General features: G+C 40.1%; 2 protein-coding genes across 5 annotated transcripts in view; one reads left to right on the top strand and one right to left on the bottom strand.

Annotated features, from left to right (window-relative positions):
• The window catches only part of SIAE (sialic acid acetylesterase), a 36670-nt gene extending 23475 nt beyond the window's left edge, over positions 1-13195 (bottom strand). For 2 of the 4 annotated variants that reach the window (XM_029207727.1, XM_029207730.1), the window contains exons 1-3: positions 13087-13195; positions 9329-9490; positions 1094-1269 (exon numbers count right to left, since the gene is read on the bottom strand). In XM_029207727.1, the coding sequence (XP_029063560.1) occupies positions 1094-1269; positions 9329-9490; positions 13087-13153 (405 nt within the window). In that variant the 5' untranslated portion in view covers positions 13154-13195. Of the gene's footprint in view, positions 1-1093; positions 1270-6670; positions 7044-9328; positions 9491-13086 lie in introns of those variants that run through there. The other 2 variants (XM_029207729.1, XM_029207728.1) reach the window with 2 other exon arrangements.
• Positions 13196-13311: 116 nt separating this feature from the next.
• SPA17 (sperm autoantigenic protein 17) lies at positions 13312-23800 on the top strand. Its single transcript, XM_029209150.1, has 5 exons — positions 13312-13423; positions 14487-14667; positions 18256-18326; positions 20113-20187; positions 23512-23800. The coding sequence occupies exons 2-5, from the start codon at positions 14514-14516 to the stop codon at positions 23653-23655; spliced, it is 444 nt and encodes a 147-aa protein (XP_029064983.1). The 5' UTR covers positions 13312-13423; positions 14487-14513; the 3' UTR covers positions 23656-23800.
• Positions 23801-24051: the final 251 nt, after the last annotated feature.

Raw genomic sequence — 24051 nt, 5'->3', positions numbered from 1 at the left:
ATAGCCAAAAGGTGGAAACAACCCAGGTGTTCATCAATAAATGAATGGATAAGCGAAATGTGGCATATACAGTGGAATACAATTCAACCATAAAAAGGGATAAAAGTTTGATATATGCTACATGGATGGACCTTGAAAGCATGATCCTTAGCAAGATAAGTCAGACACAGAAGAACAAGTATTGTATGGTTCCACTTATATGAAGTACCTAGAAGAGGCAAATTCATAGAGAGAAAGCAGAACAGAGGTTACCAGGAGGCAGGAGGAAGGGGAAGGGGGGATTTATTGCTTAATGGGTACAGAGTATACATTGGGGATGATGAAAAAGTTTTGAGGATAGATAGTGGTGATGGGTACACACAGCACTGTGAATATATTTAATGCCACTGAATTGTACACTTACCAACAACGATACATATTATGTTATATTCATTTTAACCACAATTTTTTAAAAGCATGTTTTACAAAGTTTCATAAACACCAAGTGATTTGCTCCAAGCCATACAACTAGTAAGAGGCAAAGCCAACATTCACTCTCAATTTTTAAATCTCCATGACAACAAAAGACAGAGTATGTTAGCTGCCCAGCATTCAAACAAAATCTAATTGTTTTGATTCCCTAGGCTCTCTCCAGAAACTCACCTTCTAAGACCAATCAAAAAGAAGAGTAATCTACTTTGCCTTCAATTTGATATGAAATCTCCGTTACCATCAGATAGTCTCTCGCTTCTGCCTTTAGCCCAGAAAGGTGAGAAAATAGTGTCCCACACACTGACACACTAGCCGTGACTAAGAAAGCAGGCTCTGGGGTCGCATTCATATCCTGGCTCCACAATTACACTCTGACCTTAGGCAGGGAACTTAACCTCAGATGGGCCAGTTTCCTCATCTGTGAGATAGGAATATCATATAAGTACTTATCGCATAAAGTTGTTAATCAAATTAATTAACACATGCAAAGAAAGCACTTAGAACAGATCTTGGCACACGGTAGAAAAAGAAGGCTTCTACCTCCTTCTCCTCCTTGCCCCTTTCCTCTTCCTCCTTTCTCTTCTTGTATCAACATTATTAACACTGAGACTCTGCAAATTACCTGTGAAACAGTCATTTGCATGTTACTTTGCCCACTGCAAAGCCAGACATCTCCAAATAAGACATCGTGAATTCTCAGGGTGAAGTTCTTCCTCCCAAGAATCTGCTGTGCCATCACTTCATAAGGTCCACCAGGCTTCACAGGATCCAGTACCACCATCCAGCTATTAGAGTGTGCTGAAATAATAATAAGGCTCCAAGAATTAATCAATCAATCAACTAAAGTGAAATTAAAACCCAGTCCTATCATGCATCAGACTCATTTGTGGCGATTCCCAGCTTCTGTGATGAACTGGATTCAAAGCTATGAAGATTGGCCAAATTTCAGACAGGTCAACAGAAATAACAAAAGCAGCAGCGTAGCTATCTTTAATCTGTACCATTCCCTCCTTATTTTTAATCAAAGCATTTACAAGAAAAATAAATCACCCAGTTATAATCCTAAACGAGGACAGACAAAAATACAGAGATTAAAATTCAAGGGAGTTTAATACAAAAACGTAAAATAGAAATTCTTCCTATACCATCCAACTATCAATATTAACCTAATCCTAATCTAACAGATTTACCCAGTGCCCCAAACTAACTTGTAAGTATCCAATCAAATGTGAGCACAGGTTAGAGAAAATCACTTATCATCTGAAACTGACTTGATGGTATCATCCTTGTCATCAACCCCCCAACTCCTCCCCCTGTTGCTCTCAGGGATTAATACCACCAGTGGTTCTGGGCTCTCCTATCAACAGTTAAACAGGTGACACATAAAGTAGTAGGAGGCACATAAATTAATCTCTCTTTGAAGAAGATATTGAGACTTGCCCAATTAATTATTTTCACAGAGTTATCCACCAGACTTAAGGTTTTTGAATGCAGTTTGGGAGATGAAAAGCTATCCAAGACCCTATTTCAGAAATTCATAGCATATTCCTTAGGAACCACCCCCCTACCACCTTCCCACCTCTCACCCACGCACACCACCACCGCTGCCAACATCATACTCGGAAACTTAAGAAAAATATCTTCCAAGTGGCAAAATTATGCCTAAGAGAACCAAACAACAGGAACAAAGTTGAAGAAACGAGAGGGAGAAAATAGACAAAATAGAGAGATGATTGTTTTAAAATAAATATTCTTGGACTTCCCTGGTGGCGCAGTGGTTAAGAATCCGCCTGCCAATGCAGGAAACACGGGTTCGAGCCATGGTCTGGGAAGATACCACATGCCACGGAGCAACTAAGCCCGCGCGCCACAACTACTGAGCCTGCGCTCTAGAGCCTGTGAGCCACAACTGCTGAGCCCGTGAGCCACAACTACTGAAGCCCATGTGCCTAGAGCCCGTGCTCCACAACAAGAAGCCACCACAATGAGAAGCCCGCGCACCACAACGAAGAGTAGCCCCCGCTCGCCACAACTAGAGAAAGCCCACGTGCAGCAACGAAGACCCAACGCAGCCAAAAATAAATAAATAAAATAAATAAACTTTTAAGAAATTTATTAAAAATATAAATATTCTTGGCATAATGCTGAAGAATATGGACTGATTTATAATTTGTGTCCATCGGATCAACGTAAATTCAAAGGGAAAGAATCGCAAGAGCTGGAAACGAGGCATCCTAAGGTTATTACACCAACCAGAAAAAATTAATTATAAAAAAACTAGCCAAGTGCCTACTTGTGCCAGACACTGTGCTAAGTTCCTCTTAATCAGTAAGAGCTAAGAAGAGAAGTCCAGCCTCACGGCAGGAGATTGGTAAAGGCTCAAACCATAAAGGATTGCTCAGAGTCCTGTGGGAAACATCCAAAACCCTCAGGCATCAGTGAAAGGGCTCAGGTCGCTCCTCTCAGAAGCACAGCTGACTGAGCCTGCTACTCCCACCCCTGCGAGGTCAATTAAGCCCAGGACTAAATGTTCGCTATTGCTTTTAACACCACCCATAGTCACAGACATCAACATATTAAATGCAGAATTCACCTAAAGCAGAAAAATCACTGTTTTGGAAACAGTGGGCAGCTAGTACAGATTGTGTCGCACAGGTGTGATGTGCTCCGTATGGCTCTCTCGTCTGAGCAGGCAGACTCTCCAATCTGTCCCAACCACAGCCTTGCCAATGTCTTTCCAGACTTCTTGCACTGACGTTGCTTACTGGAGCTCTGTCCTCCTGCCACCAACATTACTCATTTGTGATGATGAGGTCAATCCCTAGAAAACCCAGGACAGGACTATTTTTGAGCCTTCTACTACTGTGCAAGCTATTCCTAGTCACTGCTGTTAATTAGGTATTTACATTTAGTCTCCATCCAGGCAATATGGCTGGTGTGGAAAAGCGCCTTCACCAGAGCTTCCGAAAAGCTTTGCTGCCCAGCAAGAAAAAGACAAAGAAGGAAAGGGGGGGATGTTGGGGCAAAACAGGGCAACACCATCCTACACCTGGAGGATGAGCTCCCTCTAGAGCCTAAAGCGTCTGAAGAGAGCTAGGCATGGAGATCTGAGCCTTGTTCCCCAGGACTGCTCCCCCGCAGGAAACTGCTCCACTTCCACCAAGACTTCCTTCTGTTCTAGTCCTCGAGTTCCTTTAGTTTCTAGCTCTTTTCCTCTCCCACTTCATAAGAGAAAAACTCTGACACGAGAATGAGTGTTAAGTAAAGTTAACTGCCACGCAAGGCAGGGGAAACCAGCTCCACTACAGAGGGGTTATTAATGGTCAAAGTAACTCAGAAATAATTTGTTTAAAACAATGTGGATTTACTGCCATGTAAGTATCAATATATACAAAGGAGAGCGGCCCTTGTGAAGACTGTTTCTTAGACTCAAGGCAAGGGTGGGACGTTTCACAAGGAGAATTATTTAGGCCTTGGCCTGTCCGTTAAGGACCAGTTGGTGAAAGTGGAGCTGACCACAGGCCAGTGACGTCCAGTTATAGATTTCAGAAACTGTGTTGACCCACCAAGTCCATTAGGTTGAGTCCAAGCAATAAAATTGAGTGATGGGACTTCCCTGGTGGCACAGTGGTTAAGCATCCGCCTGCCCATGCAGGGTACACGGGTTCGAGCCCTGGTCCAGGAAGATCCCACATGCCGCGGAGCAACTAAGCCCGTGCGCCACAACTTCTGAGCCTGCGCTCTAGAGCCCGCGAGCCACAACTACTGAGCCTGTGTGCTACAACTACTGAAGCACGTGCGCCTACAGCCCATGCTCCACAACAAGAGAAGCCACCGTAATGAGAAGCCTGTGTACCGCAACAAAGAGTAGCCCCCGCTCACCACAACTAGAGAAAGCCTGTGAGCAGCAACAAAGACCCAATGCTGCCAAACATAGATAAATAAATAGATAAATATTTTTAAAAAATTGAGTGACAAACCACAAAGAGTTAAAGTTCACCATCCAGCTGGCTTTTGCTGAGCTGGATGGGCTTTCTGAGCAACACTTGCTCTGGTTCCTTCCTCTGGGCCCCAATCACTTGCTATCTTGTGACATCTCTTACCAATCCGGGCTCAGGTTTCTGTAAATGCTCATTTTTGTTGCATTCAAACCTCTGCTTCCTCCCGTTCTTTCTTCTATCTAGGAAGATTCATGCCCTTCCTTCATTGTACAGCCACTGAGAGCGTTTACCAGGTGCCAGGCACTCCATCAAGTAAATGGCAGAGAGCAAACCCCAGTCCTCCTGGGTTATACTGACAAGAAAGCCACGCAAACTGACTGGGGCTTTGTGTTTTCCTGCCCAATGGTTAGTGTATCTGGTGGCCTATTTCTCACTGTCCTTCTTCTCTTCCTCTTCCAGCCATGAGCATAAGTAAAGAACTCTCTCCATGTTCTCTCCATCTCCCTGACCAACCCCACCTCAAAATGGAATAAACAATCAAAGACAAAAAATTAAAAGAATTTGTCTAGAGACATGATTAGTCATGAAGTAGTACATCTTGCTATATTTTCTCTGCTATTCACATCAGATGTTAATTGTTTTTCAGGTTATTGTGCCAAATCTCAGAAACCAAGAAGAGAAAAAGGAAAATTATCCCACAACCTTTTCCTTCCCAAGAGAGAAAACCTAGAGCTGGAAGCAGCCCTAATCACCTCTTCCCCCACAGAAGCCTGGCACTTCACCAGCTACAAACGAGTCCACTGGTTTGTGGAAGTGACCTGGAGCTAAAGAAGGCCTTACTGCCCAAACCGCCCCTGCCTGACCTGTATTATTCTGTATAAAGTTCATCTCCACCACCACCAAATATGAATGTAAAAAAAAAAAGCTTAACTATTTTTCTATCAATAAAACTGTTGATGCAAGTTACTTAAACTATAGCTTGCTATGGCAGACACACCCTAAGGGGAGCCCCAGTGAGTCACACTCTTGTATAGTCCCTCTGCTCAAGTGCAGGCAGAATATATGATTTGCTTCCAATCAACAGAAAATGGCAAATGGGATAAGATGCCATTCTCATGATTAAGTTACATTACATGGAAAAGATGAAGGGGTCTTGCAGATATAATTAAAATCCCTAATCAGTTGACTTTAAATTAATCCAAAGGGAGATTATCCTGGGTGGGCCTGACCTAAATAAGGTGAGCTCTTTAAATAGGGTCTAGCGGTCAGAGATTTGAAGAAGCAGAAATGCTGCCATGAATTCTACAGGCACAAGGAAATGAATCTGCCAGCAACCTAAGGGTGCTTGGAAGCCAATCATTCCCTAGTCGAGCCTCTGGATGAGAATATAGCCCAGCCGACACCTTGATTTCAGCTTTCTGAAACTCTGAGTAGAGAATCCAGATAAATGATGGTCAGGCTTCAGATCTACAGAAATTGTAAGATAGTAAAAGTGTGTTTGTTTTAAGCGCCTATGTTTGTGGTAACTTATTATGTGGCATAGAAAACTAGCATGCACGCTAACACTGCAACCAGGAGATCTTTAATTTTCTAAGAGGTTTAGGCCTTTTGTATTTTCTATTTACCTCAATCATGACAAATTCAGGCAGATACACCTTCAGTTTATCACCTACATATGCATCCCCCATGTGTGTCAAAGTGAGAGGATATAGACTATTTGCCCCAATTTTACTCCTTGTGTCTGAGAGAATCATCATGCATCACTTGACAACATGGCTTGAACAGGCCCAGAACCTGACCATATTCCAAGTCATCCCTCAGGTTTTAATTTTCCCAATGCTTAAGTGTCAGTCTGCTGGACAAAAACCTTTATGTTGTTAAATTCCACTTTGCTGTGGGCACCTAGGGGATTATAGGTAATAAATACTAACAGAGATAGAGAGTCTGGCTGAAAATCCCGGAGTCATCATCAAAATTTAAATAGAAGTCAACCCTTCAATATGCCCTATAGTATCTCCTTTGAGAAACATTTTCTTCGCTGCCCTGTGAAATTTCTTACATGTCTATCTCTTTTATTCCAAATAACATTTTATCCATTTTTCTTCATGGGCAGGACAGAGCACGCTGTCCACTGAAGTAGGTTTGTGGATCTGTATAAACCACAGTACCTTTCTTCTCTCCCAAGCCAGTGTGGAGAGCCTAACAAATAGATCTACCCGCCACCCCACCAATAACAATCTCTTTTCCTGTAAAATTACCTCAAGAGTCCACGAATCACTTGGCTCCCTTAAGTTGCTGCTGGATATTTTAACTCCAAATGAAGCATCACTTTGCAGTGAAGAAACTGAAGTATTACTTGAACCTACATTGCTAAATGTGAAAGGACAGCATGAGACAGTGAGTTCTTGGAGGGTGGGCACATTCTTCTTTGTATTTTCTAGGGTTGCTAGCTCAGTGTTTTATACATAATAAGCCTTCGGTTGATGTTTACAGAATTGAACTCAAAATAAGTGAGCAGGTTCACTATCACCGTAAAGGAGAAGAGGGGCTCATCCACTAATTATTACCTTTTATTCCTTCTCATCACCACCTACCCTCTTGTCTCGTCTCTGGACACTCCAAATATTGGCCCTGCAACAGCCATGAAGGGGAAAAAACTAAAAATAATGCATAAGAATATTTTTAAAAACTGAAATGCTATGTATTATGTGCTTTCTCTATTTCTACGACACTGTACAGTCTCTGTCTCCTAAATATTTACTGGTAATGCTATTTTTTAGCACTAAGGAAAAGAAATCCTATTTATTGTTTTTAAACAATTACATCAATTCTTTAGATCTCTAAATCAATGTCTTTTTACTGAGAGTACCACTATCTGTACTCCGTACTGCTCATTTCTGAGATGGACACAACACAAAAAGAAAAAAGAAAGCACTGCTAGTCTCCTGAATTCTTCATTTTCGGTGTATCCTACAAGTCACCAATAGCATTTAAATCTAACAGAGAACAACTTCTCAATCAGCTTAAGCTTCCCTTTCAGGTCTCTGAATTTCACCCAATAAGCTTCTTACCTTAAAAAGACTTAAAACCCAAGAACTAGAAGCACTTACCTTGCATCTATGCCTGGTACTTAGTATTTCTTAATGTTTGCTGAATGGAAATGAATTATTAAAAGTCTGCACCAGCATCTGGATCGCTCTGGATTGGATATCAGTCCCGTATATTGACAAAACGAATCAGGTAATCCTTGTTTTCAGGGGCCAATAAAATTTCCACAAGCTTCGCTGTCACATATATATTCAAGTCCCTATCAAACCACCAGCCTCCACCTTAACTCCACCCCCGCAGAGAAGCCTCCTCACCTGACTCTCACCTCAACATCCCATAGCTCCCTAGTTACCTCTAACTAAGATACAACCAGGTCTCCACTTGACCCAGCCCTGAACACACCTTCCTGCATCCAGTAACTCTGAGCTCCTCCCCACGTTATCTTATACATCTTTATCTCTCTCTCTCTCTTTTTTTTTTTTTTTACATCTTTATCTCTTCTAGACACAGACTCCTTTTAGGACGTCTCTGCTGTGAAGCCTGCTAACTGCTAATTCTCACCTATTTGAGAATTAGCCACTATTTGGGGTCAAGCCTTCAATGTCTATTGCCTAAATATCATAACAGCCTGCTAACAGGTCCCACCACCTCTAGTCTCATGCATCTCCAATCCTTCTTCCACAGTGGTGCCACAGTAATCTTTCTAAAATACAGATTGGACTGTGTTATTTTGCTGCTTAAAATCCATCTATCCAAAGTACAGTGTACGCTCCATAGCAACGACAAACTAGCCTCCCTACGTTTCCAACCTTATCTCCTGCCATCCACCACTGGTCACACACCCCAGTGGTCCAGAAAAACCAACCTGCCTGTCATTCCTCCAGTGACCCAGGCTCACTCACGCCTCCATGCCTTTGCCCAGGCTATTCCCTCTACCTGGCTCGCCCTGCTCACCTTTCAAAATAAGCCTTAGACTAAGTTAATTTTCCCTCTTAAGCACTCCCATAGCACTCTATACTTCCCAATTGTGGCATTTACTACACTTAACTGTAATTGCTTCTTATTTTTCTGTCTCTCCTCAAATCCATAAGCTTCATTAGGGGAGAGACCACATCTGCTTTGCTCATCACTGCATAACCAGTACCTGGCACGGTATCTGGCACTCAGTAGGCACTCAGTAAATATTTGAGTGACTGACTAAACATTATAATAATAATAGTAACAAAAATAACAACAGCTAACACTTCTTCAGTACTTATTGTGTGCCAGGCACTGTTTTAAGTACGTTAGATATGTTAATTCATTTAACCCTCACAATAATCCTAAATATTATTATTATCACTGCTATACAAATAAAGAAATTATGACACAGAGATGTTAAATTACATGTTCAAGGTTATATAGCCATTAAGCGACAGAGTCAGGGTCTGAATGGGGACGGTGAATTCCAGAGCCTAGGTTCTTAACCCCTCCTCAATACTACCTCTCTTTTATATATGATTCAGTTCAAATGTCACCTTCAGTGGAAACCTTCCCTTACCATCCAATCTGAGTTAGATGTTTCTCTTCTGTATCCCATGATACCCCATATCCACCTCCACCAGAGCACCTATCACACTGCACTACATGGCTTGGTGTCTATTCCCATTATTCCATGAGCTCCTTGAGGACAGGGACTTTGACTTGGTCTTATTTTTCTTTGTATCCTCAGTGCACATGGTAAATACTCAAAGAACTTTTATGGATGGATCGATGGATGGATCGATGGATGGATGGATAACCTGAGCTGGACTATTAGGATTCATTTTCAGATCATCCAGCAGGTGGCAGAAGAAGACAAAAGCTGAGCGGAGGATGGCCTGTCTTACCTTTCACACTGGTCACTTTCTTCATGATGGTTTCCTGATCTTGGCACAGAGTCACTGTCACTGTGGCTCCGGATACTCCATAGCCCCAGATCACTGCCCCTGCAGGCTCCTTCTGCAGCACCATGTAATTATCGATGTAGGAAGCAAAGCGAAAACCAACATCTAAAAAATTTAGCAAACACTTAGGAGAGCATCGTTGGAGAGATTCATCACCAGATTGAATCTGGTTAAATGGCAAGGAACATACAGTCTTAATACATGAGAATTTGAAGATAACCAGTCCTTTTAATTTTCTAAAGTGAGAGCTTATTCCTCCTAATTAGCTAAGCAACATAACAAGAACAGTTTCCAGCAATATGCATCACAGTACAAGATGACCAATAAGGAAAACTCAAAAAGCCTAGGGCAACCCATTTACCACAAGCCTCCTCCCTTTCAAAGCTCTTCATCTTCCTTTGCTCTAAGGTTTGGCCCAAACGCTTGACTCTCTCCCCCCAAAATCACCAAAATGCTCTTTTTATGCACCTCACAGACGGTATTTATGAGAAAAATAAACCACTTCCTTTCCCTACTTCCCATTACCACTCCCACTCCTCATAGCTGGGAATAAAGAAGGCTGCCTCTCTTCAACACAGCCTTTTCTAAACTTTTCCCCCCTCTTTATCTCCCCCTTTCCATCCTCTCAGTGTCAATTTCCCTCAATAATTCTCCTTATCGTGTTTTTTGACAACCCACTGAAAATTCTAAATAAACATTTATGAATATCTGCAACAAGTCTGCTTCCTTCTAAGTAAATTCAGATAAATTAAGATGCAAAAAATAAGGTCAGTGAAAGACAGAAGGTCAAAGTGTCTGAACAAAAGGTCTTTTGTTGCAATTCACCCATTTCACAAGCTAAATTATACAAAAAGAGAACGAGCGCTTGAAACTGTGGATTCTATTCTAGACAGTCACTAACAAGACTGAATAAGAATTCACTTTAACTATATCATTCCTATTTTTAACATCCAGCCTATATCGAAGTATTTTATTAATAACAAGCATCTATCCAAATTATCTCAGTGGGTTCCTCATCAAAACTTCATCGGGGGAAAAAAAACTTTTTAAAGTTATATCCCAATTTGTCTGAACAAAACAGACAAAACTCCCTAGAAGAAAATAATTAACAAAATTAAGATTTTTTTAAAGGGTTTTAAACAAAAATGATTGGCAGGAAAGAGAATCAGAATTAACAAAGTTGACATTTTCCCCCCTGGAAGCTACAATGATGACAGCCCCTTAGGCTATACTTAACAGGGCAGCACAGATAATGGGGTCTCCTACACAGACTTGGTGGCCTATTTTTCTTGCACTTCGAATAACAACCCAGTCCCTAGACATCCTCAGCTCTCTCTTAGGAGTTTGTTCCATCATAAAACCTACATGACAATCAAAGATCATCCGGAAGACCCACTGGGCTGGAGATGCACAGCTACCAGGAGCAAAACGCTCTAAGAAGAGACTACAACAGCCCAGAATTGCATAAGCACGTTGGAGGGAAGGGAAGAGGCGCATGTGTGGGAAGGCCTTGTCTTGGGTAAGTGTTTTATATGGAACAAAACCTGATAAACCAAAGGCCTAAGAGCTGAGCAGAAAGAGGATGGGGTGGGGAAGGGATTGAAGAAAACTGGCTGCCGCAGGCATGAACCCAGGCGAATAAGGGGCTCTGGAGGTGTGCAGCCACCTTCTCAAATGTTGGGGAAAATACTTTTCCCAGTCAGTCTGTTTTCGACAACACACATTCACCGAACCTCTTTGTGCATGGCTCTATGCTGAGTTAAAGAATTTTAGAGGTGGAAAGAATCTTTTACACCCTGGGGTATAATCACGTTATTTACTGATCAACAGACTGAGACCCAAGTAGATTAGGTAATTTTTTAAAATAGCTTGCGCATTAATTCATTCAACAAACACTTAAAGATGCCTACTGTGTGCCAGGCACGATTTTAAGCATTGAGGATGTAACAGTGAAAGAAAGAAAAAAAAAGCAGGCAAAAATCCTTGCCAGCAGGGAGCTTACATTCTACTGGGAAGAGTAACTGTGTCAGGCAGAAAGCTAAACACAGTACAGATGTTAAACTTCTTTGGCCTCAAATCACATAGGTAGTTTAAGACAGGACAAGAAATCAAGCCACCTGATTCCAAAGTCACTGCAATTTCCACTCTGCCACAGTTAGATCCTGGTGGTAAATCACAGACAAGTCATATTCCCTGTTCTTATAAAGCTCACATTCCAAGCTGATAAGAATAGACAGTGGAACATTACCAAGGAATTGAGCAATGGACAAAACAGGAGAACAAGAAAGGAGGTGGGACTGGTAATTGTTTTTGTCAAATAAAAGACACAACATTTGATTTTTTTTTAGGTCTTCAATGTTTCCTTTGGGTGTTGGAGTAGAAAAACAGGAATTAGTGTTCTGGGAAGTTAAAAGTAGACTGACAAAATTAGGACAGTGGTTACCTCTGGTGAGGAACTGGTGGATGCACTAGGGAGGAATATCCATGGAGTCTCAATAAAACTGGCAACGTTCTAGTTCTTAAGCTGGGTGAAGCGCCTCTGGGTGTTCATTTTATCATTGCTACATACATGTTTGCACATTTCAACTATTACGTGATAAACATGAGCACAGGGGGCATGATTTGAAGGAAAGAAGTCAGGATATGCAACCAAATAAGGGAAGAAAATTTAGAGCATTAACAAATTAAAAAATAAAGTCATTGTTAATGAAGGTGATGTAACAATATGACCCAAAGGCAAAGATAAAATAGTGATGTTAAAGTTAACAGCCTTTAACAGAAAAATTAATAGAATAAGGGCCCTATTCTCTTCTTTCCCTTCTCCCCACCTCATATACTGGACTCAAAGGTCACTGAGTGGGGATGACTCAGGAAATGATATAAACTGCTGCTAGTTTTCACTTTTGTTAAACCCTGAAAAACCACTTAAGGCCTGCGGTTTGTCTGCATCTGGGTACTTTGCAGGTTCTTAGGTAGTGCAGTCATTTTTCTACACTCTGTTCTCCCACCTCAACTTTCATTTCTTTTCTGTGACCCAGCATCCAGTCTGGGGTATTCAAATGACACGATATGACCTGGACAATAGTCAAAGTGAGTCATCCTCCTCCCCAATGCCATGCATATTATCCCACCACCAGTGTCTGCGAGCTGCAGCAGGAATCAAAGCTGAGTCTTACATACTCTGAGCTAGTGAGGGGGTTGTATGCCTTAGCCCTAATCACCACTTAAACTAGGAAAATTTAATTCCCCCAAGCAACCCAGCCTGAAGCAAACCCTCCCCAGGGGCACCACTGAGGGGGCTGCACTGAAATGTTTTGGATGACTCAGTCACCAGTTTCCAAATATTATCTAACTAGTTTCGCCCCCTCCCCTTCGAGTTCCCCTGCAATTATTCAGACACTGAGGGCCTCGGTCTGGGCACATTTGGGCCTCCCCTCCTTAGATAAACCCAACTCTCCCGCTGCCCCACATGCTGCAACATAGGGGCGGTGGAAGGGAGTGGAGAAAGCGGACAGGCCGGGGCTCCTGCCCAGCGGACACCCGCAACCGAGGCCCGGGTGGTGGAACCCGGCTCCTACCCGGAGTTCCTTCCCGGAGCTAGAGAGAAGGGCGCGGGGGGCGGTCCTGCGGAGGACGCGGTATCTCGGAGCCCGCGCAGGCTGACGGACGGGCAGGGGTCGGGCCGAGCCCGGCCGCCTCACCTGCACTTGCGTCGGCCCTTAGGAGTAACGGCAGCACGAGCCCAAACACAAATCCCGGCGCGACCATGTTTGTGAGGAGCCCTCACGACAGCGAAGGCCTCGGGGCGGGGACGCCATCGGGGGGAGGGGCAGTGGGCGGGGCCTGCTCAGGGCGGAAAAGGCCTGACTCCGCCCTTCCCAGGCCGTTCAGTCCGCGAAGCTGTCCGCGGCCTCCGGGAGGGCCCGTGCCTCTCCTCGGCCGCCGTAGTTGAATGGAAAAAACAAAACAAAACACGGTTTCCCGGCAACGAGAAAACACAACCTGAACCATCAGCTCCAGCTCTGAGAGACCTAAGAGGTGAGGCGGTTTACCGCATTTCCTTTCGGAAATCGAGACCTCGCCGTTTCCCTTCGCCTCTCGTATTCTCTCAGGATCCCCGCCGCATTCCGGGAAGCCTAGGGCAGACTGGGAGCCAAGCAGCGAGTCCGAAATCCCAGATCCTCGCCGTGCCGCCCCCGACTAGACCTGTGTTCCCCCTCCGACCGCCCTCCACTCCCCACGTTTGTTCAGAGTCTTTTCCTTTTCACAACCCTAGAATGACTCAATGCCTCATTTCCTGTTCCCTCAAAATAAGAAGGAAAAACTCTATAGATTCGGCCTCATTAAACCGACTAGTCCCCCACCTAGACCCCTACCACGGCTTCCGGCCTTATTCGGCATTGATACTCTCACAAACGGGCCAGGTCCCTGAGTGTTGCTTGCAGACTCAGTAGCCCATCCCGCTGCTTAGCAGCTATCCTTATCTGACCCTTGTATTCCATGACAGGAAGCGAAGACCGGGTCGAGACAAAACCAGAAAATGTAAGCATCCCCAAACTTTGCAGGCTGGAACTGCAAAATCATGACCTTGCCCCAGCCGCCCTGTCCCCACTGCCCCTTCCAGAGTATACAGATGCTTCAACGAGGCATTGTAGGTCATGCTTCAGAAGTGGAAGCTAAGGGAACGACTAAGTGTGAAACTTAATTCACTCGACAAATTAATTTCTATAACAAGGACTAGTTTTTTTTTCTCTCTTTTTTAAATTTTAGACCTTAAACAGGGTCTTTTCGGCAATTTAAGATGATTTTTAACAATCATTCTCTCTAAATTCTTGTGGGATAGGAAAAATTACCATTTTAGAGACAAAGAGGGAGGAAATTATTTTTAAAAAATAATTTCACCTATTAAATATTTTTAATATTCTAATAATGGAAAAATTCAAAACTCTTTGGAAGAAATGGATGGACTTGAGCTGTGTTGGGGGAAAAAAGGACTGAAGTCCAGAAATTTGGAGTCTCAGAAGTAATTTGTTGTCATAGTTGTGATTATATAAGTAAAATTAGACAAATTTAAAGACAGTACTCTTTAATGAATCTCTAGGTACAATAGGCAGTTCCTCCCAAGGAGATGTCGATTCCATTCTCCAGCACCCACTACCGAATTCCACAAGGATTTGGGAATCTTCTTGAAGGGCTCACACGCGAGATTCTGAGGGAGCAACCGGACAATATACCAGCTTTTGCAGCAGCATATTTTGAAAATCTTCTAGAGAAAAGAGGGAGTAAGCTTTTTTAAAATCGGCATTTTTTTAAAAATAAGAGACTAAGCATTTGATTATGGTGAGACCTGCTTAAGACCATTCCTATTCCACAGAAAGCCTTTATGGGGCAGGTATCTTCAACTAACAGTTCTTGCTATTTGAAACAGCATGTGCCTTTTTGACAGGCTCTCTTAAATCACATTATTTCACATTATTGAAGATTACTGTTTATCACTCAGACCCTCTTCTTTGTATTTCTCATGGACACGTGGGGTGGAAGGGGGGCTCAAGAGAGCACCCACTGTAGCTGTCTGTTTTCCAACATGCTGTTCCCATGCCTCCCAGGCAGTTGACTGTCTATTCTTCTTGGGAGGAGAGTTTATGGTTTTCTTTACATTTTGACTCTTTTTACTTGAAAGTATTATTAAGTGTTGTAAAAAAATAATTCTGTACTCCTTAGATTCAATAAGTTGGTATTCACAGGGGTATATGAAACTGTTCCTCAATAAAGGCACAGAGAAAAACTGCTTTGAAAAGTGAACCTCCAGCTTGGGAAGGTAATTTATATTCTTTTTCTATATTTCCAAGGTCCCATCCTGTCCAGAGACTAAGATTCCTGCCAACAGTGACTCTTTGGTTGAGAGCTAAAGCAGAGTTTCTTCACTTCCATAAATAAAATTTCCAAATTCCCAGCCTTGACAGTTCATGACAATCAAGACCTGACCCACTGGTCAAAATGAGAATTATTACAGCTATAAGTTTCTATTAAAAACCCTGACTAGAACAACCATTTTGTTTAAGCTGTCATCATTACTTTTGATTACAGTATTCCAACAGAGTAGTAAAGATGACTAGAAATAGTCACAAGCAAATAAACATTCCATTTTTAATCATTTTACAATTTATTGTTACTTGAGGAAGCAACCCAAATATTCATCATAGAGGATTTTTTGAATAAACTTGAGTACATCTACACTACTGATTAATGTATAGCTGTAAACAAACGAACGAAAATGGAACGAGGAAGATCTCTATGATGTTATGCAGTGACCCTCAGGATATATTAAGTGAAAAAAGTAAGGTGGAAAAAAATGTATTTAGTATGCTACCAATTATCTAACAAAGAGGTGTTGATATGAATACATAACTGTTCATTTATATTTTTTAAATGGAAGAATAAAGCTTTAAAAAATTAACATTTACCTCTAAAAAAAAAAAGCAAAAAAACATTTACCTCTAGCAGAAGAAGGAACAGAGAGCAGAGGGGACAGGATAGAAGCTAGACTTGTCTGAATACATCTTAAATTCAAAATCATATATGTTTCACATAGTTATAAAATAGAATTAAATTTTTTAATTGTTAAGCAATTTCTAAATTTAGAAGCAAAGTGCAACAAATGAACCTAACTAGTATTAAATGGGTAACATAACCGCACAAAAAAGAATTATTTCAAGAGACTTTATAACACAGTACTTTGTGCATTCCTGGTGGATATAGCCTAAAAATAAAATGAAGTTTTAAAAAGAAATCTTAAATTGTTTTCAGTCATCACTGAAAATAATAATATTTAATAATATTATAGTACAGTTATTCTGTAATTTTTATATATTGTAGAACATAGCAAATAAGTAACTATCCTACTGTTATTAGGAATAGGATTTTTAGTGTAAGAAAAATGACATACAAATATAAAAATGAAAGAAGTTGATAAAATCCCGTAATTCTAAATTTGAATTGAAAAATATCATCAGACCTCATGATATATTTTCTCTTTGAAAAGTGAAAGTATTACTTTCTAGCTCTCTATATTTTTTAAAGGCCTCAAAACAATGACCAACCCAGTACCAGTGAGCACCTAGTCCCTAGACTTTGGCCTCCAGCTACCATCTTCCAGGAACCAGAGCTTCTTGGAGAACTAACCAATCCCATAAACTGGGTAGGAAGTATGCAAGATGAGCCTCAACACCTTGCCATACCAGAAAATAAGAAAACTATCAAAGATTATGAGTTGTTTCCAAAGGACTCAGGAACATCTGAGCACCTGAATAAGCCCCTACTGGCCAATTTTGGACAATTAGAGCATCAATAAGATTAATAAATGCAGTGGATTGAAATTCGTTCAATTTGTTAAATATTCATTAGTTCATAATTATTTACTAAAAAAAAAAGAACCAAGAAAACTCTTTGAGAGGATCCTAAGGAACCAACTGATTAATCTGAAAACCGGTAAATAAAGGAAAAGAATCAAACGTTTAACCTGCCTTTTATGTAAGAACTGTATTTCAGGGTAACCAAACAGAGAAAGTATTTTTTATTGAGTACTCCAGAAATAAAGAAGTAATGATCAAATTAGAACATTGCCATTTTGCAACCCTAAAGAAATGATCTGAGCAGTCATCATCAATGGGCCCATAAAAATTGTATAAAGAGAAACAACCAGATATTATATATCTCCTGGCAGAATTATACCGCACTACTTATGAAGTATCCTTGGGGAAAAAAACCTCAAACCTGAATCAGATAAGACATATAGATCTAACTAGCAATCTACAGGAAATTCAAAGGCAGAGGAACTTGGTAAAAAATCATAGTGGGAATGAAATCAGATATCTAAACTGTGGAAAACTCCAAAGGAAAAATGACTCAATTTCCTCAACAAATAAATTGCAAGGAAAAAAATGTGGGCTGGGAGGTAGTGTTTCAATTATAAGAGATTTAAAAGACATAACAAAAGGCTCTGTGTGCCCGTTGTTTGGGTCCTGATTTGAACAAATCAGCAGTAAAAAAATAAATAAACAAAAATATATTAGATAATGGGAGAAATTTGGATAGTTGATGATATTAAGGAATTATTGTTAGTAGTTTTAGGTGTGATAATGGTATTGTGGCTTTATATCTTAGAGACTATACTGAAGCAAGTATTTGTAGATAAGATAGTAGGATGCCTGGGATTGGCTTGAAAATCAGAAGGAAGGGCAGGAAAGTGAGTGAAGTTACAAATAAAATAAGATCAATCATGAGATTATAATTGTTGAATCTGAGTAATGTGCTCATGGAAATTTGTTATTATTCTCTCTACTTTCTAAGTCTGAAATTCTTCATAATGAAAAGTTAAAGAAAAATTCTGTTTAAATACTTCTATGTCAACTGACTACATAATATGCCTAATTTTTAAAAACTTCTCCCATCCTTCACTTTTCCAAACTTCCTTACTATTTAACATTTATTTTTGTTACATTTTCCCCCATGTTTGCTAACACATAATAAGTTTCCATAATTATATAACGATAAATTTCTATACTTATATTTAAGTATTAGCATTTGTTCTCTGTCTCTCCCATTTTACTGTAAACTCTGAAAGCAGCAATTAGGTTTTTTAACTGCCTTTCTAAATATCCTCAAGGGTTCATCTAATGTTTAATTCATCATCATATATTTAATAATCACTGGTTATATCTACAGCAGTAGGCTGTGTACAGCGTCAATAGAATTTTTGACTGGCAGTAAAGGACCTATAATTTGAAAAAGAAAACATTTTATGTTACTAGTCTACATTTACTTTAATGATCTCAAAGTAAGTCTGAAATTATTATATTTTTGTTATTTAGAAACCAACTTTGATCCAGCAGAATGGGGGACTAAGGTAGATGACCGCTTCTATAACAACCATGCATTCAAGGTATGGTCCCGTGAAGCTATTGGATTTGGTTAATTCTTCTCCCTGTCTCCGATACAGAGATTATTGGGATCTCCCAAAATCATGAATATTGTGAGAAGCATCACAAATATCTTATGAACCTTTTTGATTGTGCTGTTCTTTCTGGCAAGAAATTCTTTTCTAAGGTATCTGCATCGTGTACAGTACTTAGCTTAAATTTAAAGATGATCAACAGGAAGCACGTACTTGAAAGTGAAAGAATAATTACTTTCATTTGTTGTTCCAATGTTATTGAGTATCACAGTGCTTATCAATAGCAGATACCCAATAAATATTGGTTGAATTAATGGATGATATTTCATAAAATAAAGCGCTGTTTGTCCAATTATTTCATTATCATTGATGTCTTACAAAAGACTGATTAGAATTAAAGATGGTAATGGTATAGAGTCTTCACTATTAAGCCAATCTGTTCAGAGAAAGAATCTATCTTCTCTTTAGCAGCATTCTCAGAACCAGTCTTTCTCAACCAAGACGCCTCAAAATAATTAAGCCCTAAGCCAAAGGCATCCATTGCACATAAGGAATCAATGTCTCTTCTTTGTATCTAGAATGATTCTATTTATGTACCATCCTGTGGAAAATTGAGAAAAATAATCACTTCAAGAATTCTGTGTTCTATGATCCCAATGAGGAACACCGGTTGAGAAAGGCTGTGTGTGATCCAGCGTCATTGCCTCCAACTGGCAACTTGGTGGAAATTCAATCTCCGGCTCTACCCCAGGTAGAGGTTAAATTTTAACAAGATCCACACAGTAACTTGTAGGTACATTAAAGTCTGAGAAGCAGTACTCTAAGCAAGTATGATAATACATTAGCCATGAAGTAGCAGCAAATATTAGAATTAAAAGGAGTTAACAAAGGTCAAATTCTGATGGTGTTGCACAGTAGATTTTGGGGATTTCCTGAGGAAATCCCCCTGTCACTTATTCCATGAATTCAAAAGTGAAGTTCCATCCATCTGTGCCTGCTAGATATGGGGGTGTTCTGTTTATTTCCATTTAACTAGATTCTCTGTGTTCATGTTTTATTGAAATCAAAGGAATAATGTTGAAAAATTTAAAATCTTATTCATATAGCAATTTTAGAGTGGTTTTTCTTCTCTTTTGAATTCTAAAGGCTTTATTTGATTAGCTTATATGTGCTTAAATTTATGTTTTATGAATTAAAGAAGCTCTTCCCATAAGGTTTTGAATTAACCATGCTTCTATTCTGGAGTAATATTTCAGTAACCATGTCAAAATAGATGGAGCTGGTTTCCCTTTTTTTCTATTTAAATCCTTCCCTACAGCAAAACTTACTTCTTTGACTCAGTTTTTAATCTACAAACATCATTAAAAAGTCAACTTGACCTCATACTATGGAATACAATAGCATTTATTTCATTCCTGTTTGAGAAACTATTGGCACCTCTTTTTTATTCCTTGTTCAGGATTCATTACAGCATCATATCAACTTTTAGTATAAGACAATAGTTTGTTTTTAATATAAAACAATATTATACACATTCCAAAAACAAAAGATCAAACTTTTTTTAACCAATTCCTTGGTCTTTAATATTTGTTTATGCATATTCCCTTGAGAGTTTTCTTTTATCCCTTTTCCCAACCTACTTTCCTTGTTAAAAAATATGTTTAATTCCCACCACTTATCAATAACTTAAAGTAATATTAAATTACCTTTAAGCAGTTTGATCCAAGACTTTACTGTTTTGGAAATATTGTCTATTTGGCCCTCTCCCCTCTAGGAGCAAGAACCACTGGAGAAATGTGAGCCTGGAAAAGAAAAGTCTCAGACATCTATGAAAGAGGTGACAGCCTTAGTAAGTTGTATTTTCCATGTACTATTGGATTCCTACAAAGAATGACATCCCTCAATTTAAAATTATCCTCCAAATATGAATCCAGTCTGTTATCCATATTGCTAAAATCATGATTTTGCTTTTTAGATAACTAGCACCAGTGATATACTAACTGGTGGATCAGTTTTAGCCATGCCTCTTATAAAGGAAAACTCATTCTTCCCCTTAAAAATAAAATCTTATTTTCCAAGATTATGGAAGAAGACTATGGATGGGAAAATCTCCCCAAGGGGAAGAACAGACAAAAATCACAGCCTCAGTCTTTTTTTTAAAATTTTTTATTGAGGCATAGTTGCTTTACAATGTTGTGTTAGTTTCTGCTGTACAGTGAAGTGAATCAGCTATGCGTATACACATAGCCCCTCTTTTTTGGATTTCCATCCCATTTAGGTCACCACAGAGCATTGAGTAGAGTTCCCTGTGCTATACAGCAGGTTCTCATTAGTTATCTATTTTATACACAGTGGTATATATATGTCAATCCCAATCTCCCAGTTCATCCCACCCCTTCCCCCCACTGGTGTCCATACATTTGTTCTCCACGTCTGTGTCTCTATTTCTGCTTTGCAAATAGGTTCATCTGTACCATTTTTCTTGATTCCACATGTATGTGTTAATATACAATATTGGTTTTTCTCTTTCTGTCTTACTTCACTCTGTATGACAGTCTCTAGGTACATCCACGTCTCTACAAATGACCCAATTTTGTTCCTTTTTATGGCTGAGCAATATTCCATTGTATATATGTACCACATCTTCTTTATCCATTCATCTGTCAATGGACATTTAGGTTGCTTTCATGGCCTGGCTATTGTAAATAGTGCTGCAGTGAATATTGGGGGTGCATGTGTCTTTTTGAATTATGGTTTTCTCAGGGTATACAGCCTCAGTCTTCATCCTTCAGATTCAACTTCCACTTCAGGAACTTTTCACTAATTGATGCTGTCATCACCACACAGTGGTAAAGGTTCAGACATAACAAAAGGAAGCTCATGGGGAATTGCATACAGCCAAATAAAATGGCTTTACACAATGAGTCCTACTCATCTTCCATGCATTTCGCTCTACAAAAATGACTTCCTGCCTGACAGCCTACATCCAAGCAACAGTGGGTTAGGCTCGGTCCACTCTCAAAGATGCCTGTATTCAGTGGTGTGCTAAAGCCAGCTCTTAAGAGACAGTCGTGCACATATGTACACAACCCCATGTTCAATAATATCACTTTGATAGCTTGAAATCAGCCACAGTGGGAGTATTAAGATCATGATAAATACTACAAATCAGGACCAATTTTTTTTTCTGGAGAGCCAGTTTTTAAACGTTTACCAACATGTCACTGCCTATATGCTTCATAGTCCAGATTCAAGAGGACCAAGCCTAGTGAGAAAGAAGAACTCACAGTCTACAGTGTTGAAGGCCAAACTTCTGAGTTTCTTTTCATGTATTAATGTCCCAGTTAGTTACCCAATAATTGACACCCAAAAAGGGCAATCCCCCTCCAGGAATACCTTACTTCCTACCCAGTGGGTCATAAGTTTACCTTATAACCTTTATAAGTCATCTCAGAATTATATCAGTGCAACTCAGCCTAACATTAGCATAAGATGCAGTGGGAGGTCAGGAAAGAAGGAAGGTAGTGTCATTTCCTTACATCTTTAATAGGTGCCCTTACACAGGTTTTTATGACTTTGAATTGAGAGCCCATTGATTTCCAACTTCAGCATAATTCATTTGCCCACATTAGGGCATCATCTCAGAGGATTTTATACCAATCTGTTTGCATATTAAAGTTTAAGAGCTAGGGGCTTCCCTGGTGGCGCAGTGGTTGAGAGTCCGCCTGCCGATGCGGGGGACGCGGGTTCGTGCCCCGGTCCGGGAAGATCCCACATGCCGCGGAGCGGCTGGGCCCGTGAGCCATGAGCCTGCGCGTCCGGAGCCTATGCTCTGCAACGGGAGAGGCCACAACAGTGAGAGGCCCGCGTACCGCAAAAAATAAATAAATAAATAAATAAAAATAAAGTTTAAGAGATAGATTTGCCTCTTTGTCATGGGGGGAGGGGGTGGTTGAACAACCCAAAGGTCCATTAGTAGGAGAATGAGTAAATAAATCAAAGTGTATCAGTACAATGGACTACAATGGTATCATAAAAAAAAAAAAAAGGAATAGGCAGAATTATATACTGAATAACATAAAAAAAAGGAAAAAGGGAACCAAGATACATTGTTACCTGGGAAAAGTAGCTGCAGGACATTGTGATCAGCATGATCTCATGTTTTTAATAAAAAGGCAAATATATACCCATATGAATACATTTGTATATAGAGAAGTTTTAGAAGGATATATATACTCAATCCATAATGATGGGTTACCTTTTAGGTATAGGATTTGGGAAGATGGAGAAAACTTCCACTACCAGTGGTATTTAAGTTTTTAAATGTATATGTATCACTTTTTTAATTTAAAAAATATATTAAAAGCTATATATCTATTGACCTGTACACTTAAGATCTGTGCATTTCACTATCTGTAAATTATACCTAAATGTTTTTTAAAAAGGAAGCTGTGTACAAAAATTCAACCGACCATCTTAAAACTGATTTTATTGGACTAAATGGATTCCTCTTTGGCATTTCACTTTAAATGTATGATTTTAATTAGCTAATCATTGAGAAATTAAAAATAATCCATTTTGTGTAATCATGATTATTTTGAAACAGCACATTTACTATTCTTCTTAGCATTTTTTTTTTTTTTTTTTTGCGGTACGCAGGCCTCTCACTGTTGTGGCCTCTCCCATTGCGGAGCACAGGCTCCGGACGCGCAGGCTCAGCGGCCATGGCTCATGGGTCCAGCCGCTCCGCGGCATGTGGGATCTGCCCGGACTCGGGCACGAACCCGTGTCCCCTGCATCGGCAGGCGGACTCTCAACCACTGCGCCACCAGGGAAGCCCCTTCTTGGCATTTTTACCCTGCTTCAAGGATTCCCACTTATTTTCCCCCAAAAAATGTTAAATAGGAAGCTGTTGAATAGGAACTGTTTTGCGGGGAAGAAGTTGGCAATGATCTTTCATTGCAGAGACATATCAAAGAGTGACAAAACAAGATGTCTGATATTTTGGCATTCACCGTTTGGTACATATACAACGTGATGATATATAAAATTCCTTCAGGAAGCAACCCATCTCAATTGTTACATCCCTAAGTTGATTAAGTTTATACACCTATTTTTATAGCATCAAAATACGAGATGCTTAAGAAGTCTTTTACTTTTTCTCCTCTCTGAGAATGAATCTTCTGAAAAAGACAAGGACATGGAGGAAAATGCTGCTCTCAAAATCCAAGCAGCCTTCCGGGGACACTTAGCCAGAGAGAAGGTAAAGAAAATGAAATCGAGTGATCTTCAAGAAAAAACAGAGGAAAACGAGTGAGGAGACTGGCTTTACCCCCCAGAAAACACGAAAAAATCCAAATCCATCAACCTTGTTGTGACTGTCTTATTTTTTTTCTTAATAAGTGAGATTTGAGGTAGTGAAATAACATTTGTTGCTGTTGTGAAAATCTGTCGCGAGCATGTGTTTAATAAACATGCCATTGAACGCATGCCTCTTGAAGACTTCTCTGAGATCGTGAGTCTTATTTATACTTCTCCCAAGTCTGTGTCTAGAGACCCTTGGATTTAGAGTTACAAAGCTGGAGTATCTGAGTTTTCAGAGATCTCAGAGGCTGTGTGATTTAACCATTATCTAATGAATAACTCCTCTCTATCACATCCCTGAAAAATAGTCCTTTGGCTCCTCTTTCACTCCCAGTAGTCGAGAATTCCA

The sequence above is a fragment of the Monodon monoceros genome, unplaced genomic scaffold (genome assembly GCF_005190385.1).
Source record: "Monodon monoceros isolate NGI ecotype Baffin Bay Population unplaced genomic scaffold, NGI_Narwhal_1 Super_Scaffold_7, whole genome shotgun sequence".
In the NCBI taxonomy this organism is placed as follows: Eukaryota; Metazoa; Chordata; class Mammalia; order Artiodactyla; family Monodontidae; genus Monodon; species Monodon monoceros.
The sequence above is the reverse complement of the archived record's forward strand: the minus strand, read 5'-3'. Positions and strand labels throughout refer to the sequence as shown.

Coding starts and splice junctions, on each gene's coding strand:
- SPA17 (XM_029209150.1), top strand. CDS start 14,514: ATGTCGATTCCATTCTCCAGCACCCACTACCGAATTCCACAAGGATTT. Junction 14,668..18,255: donor TCTTCTAGAGAAAAGAGGGA/GTAAGCTTTTTT, acceptor TTTGTTATTTAG/AAACCAACTTTGATCCAGCA. Junction 20,188..23,511: donor TGAAAGAGGTGACAGCCTTA/GTAAGTTGTATT, acceptor CTCCTCTCTGAG/AATGAATCTTCTGAAAAAGA.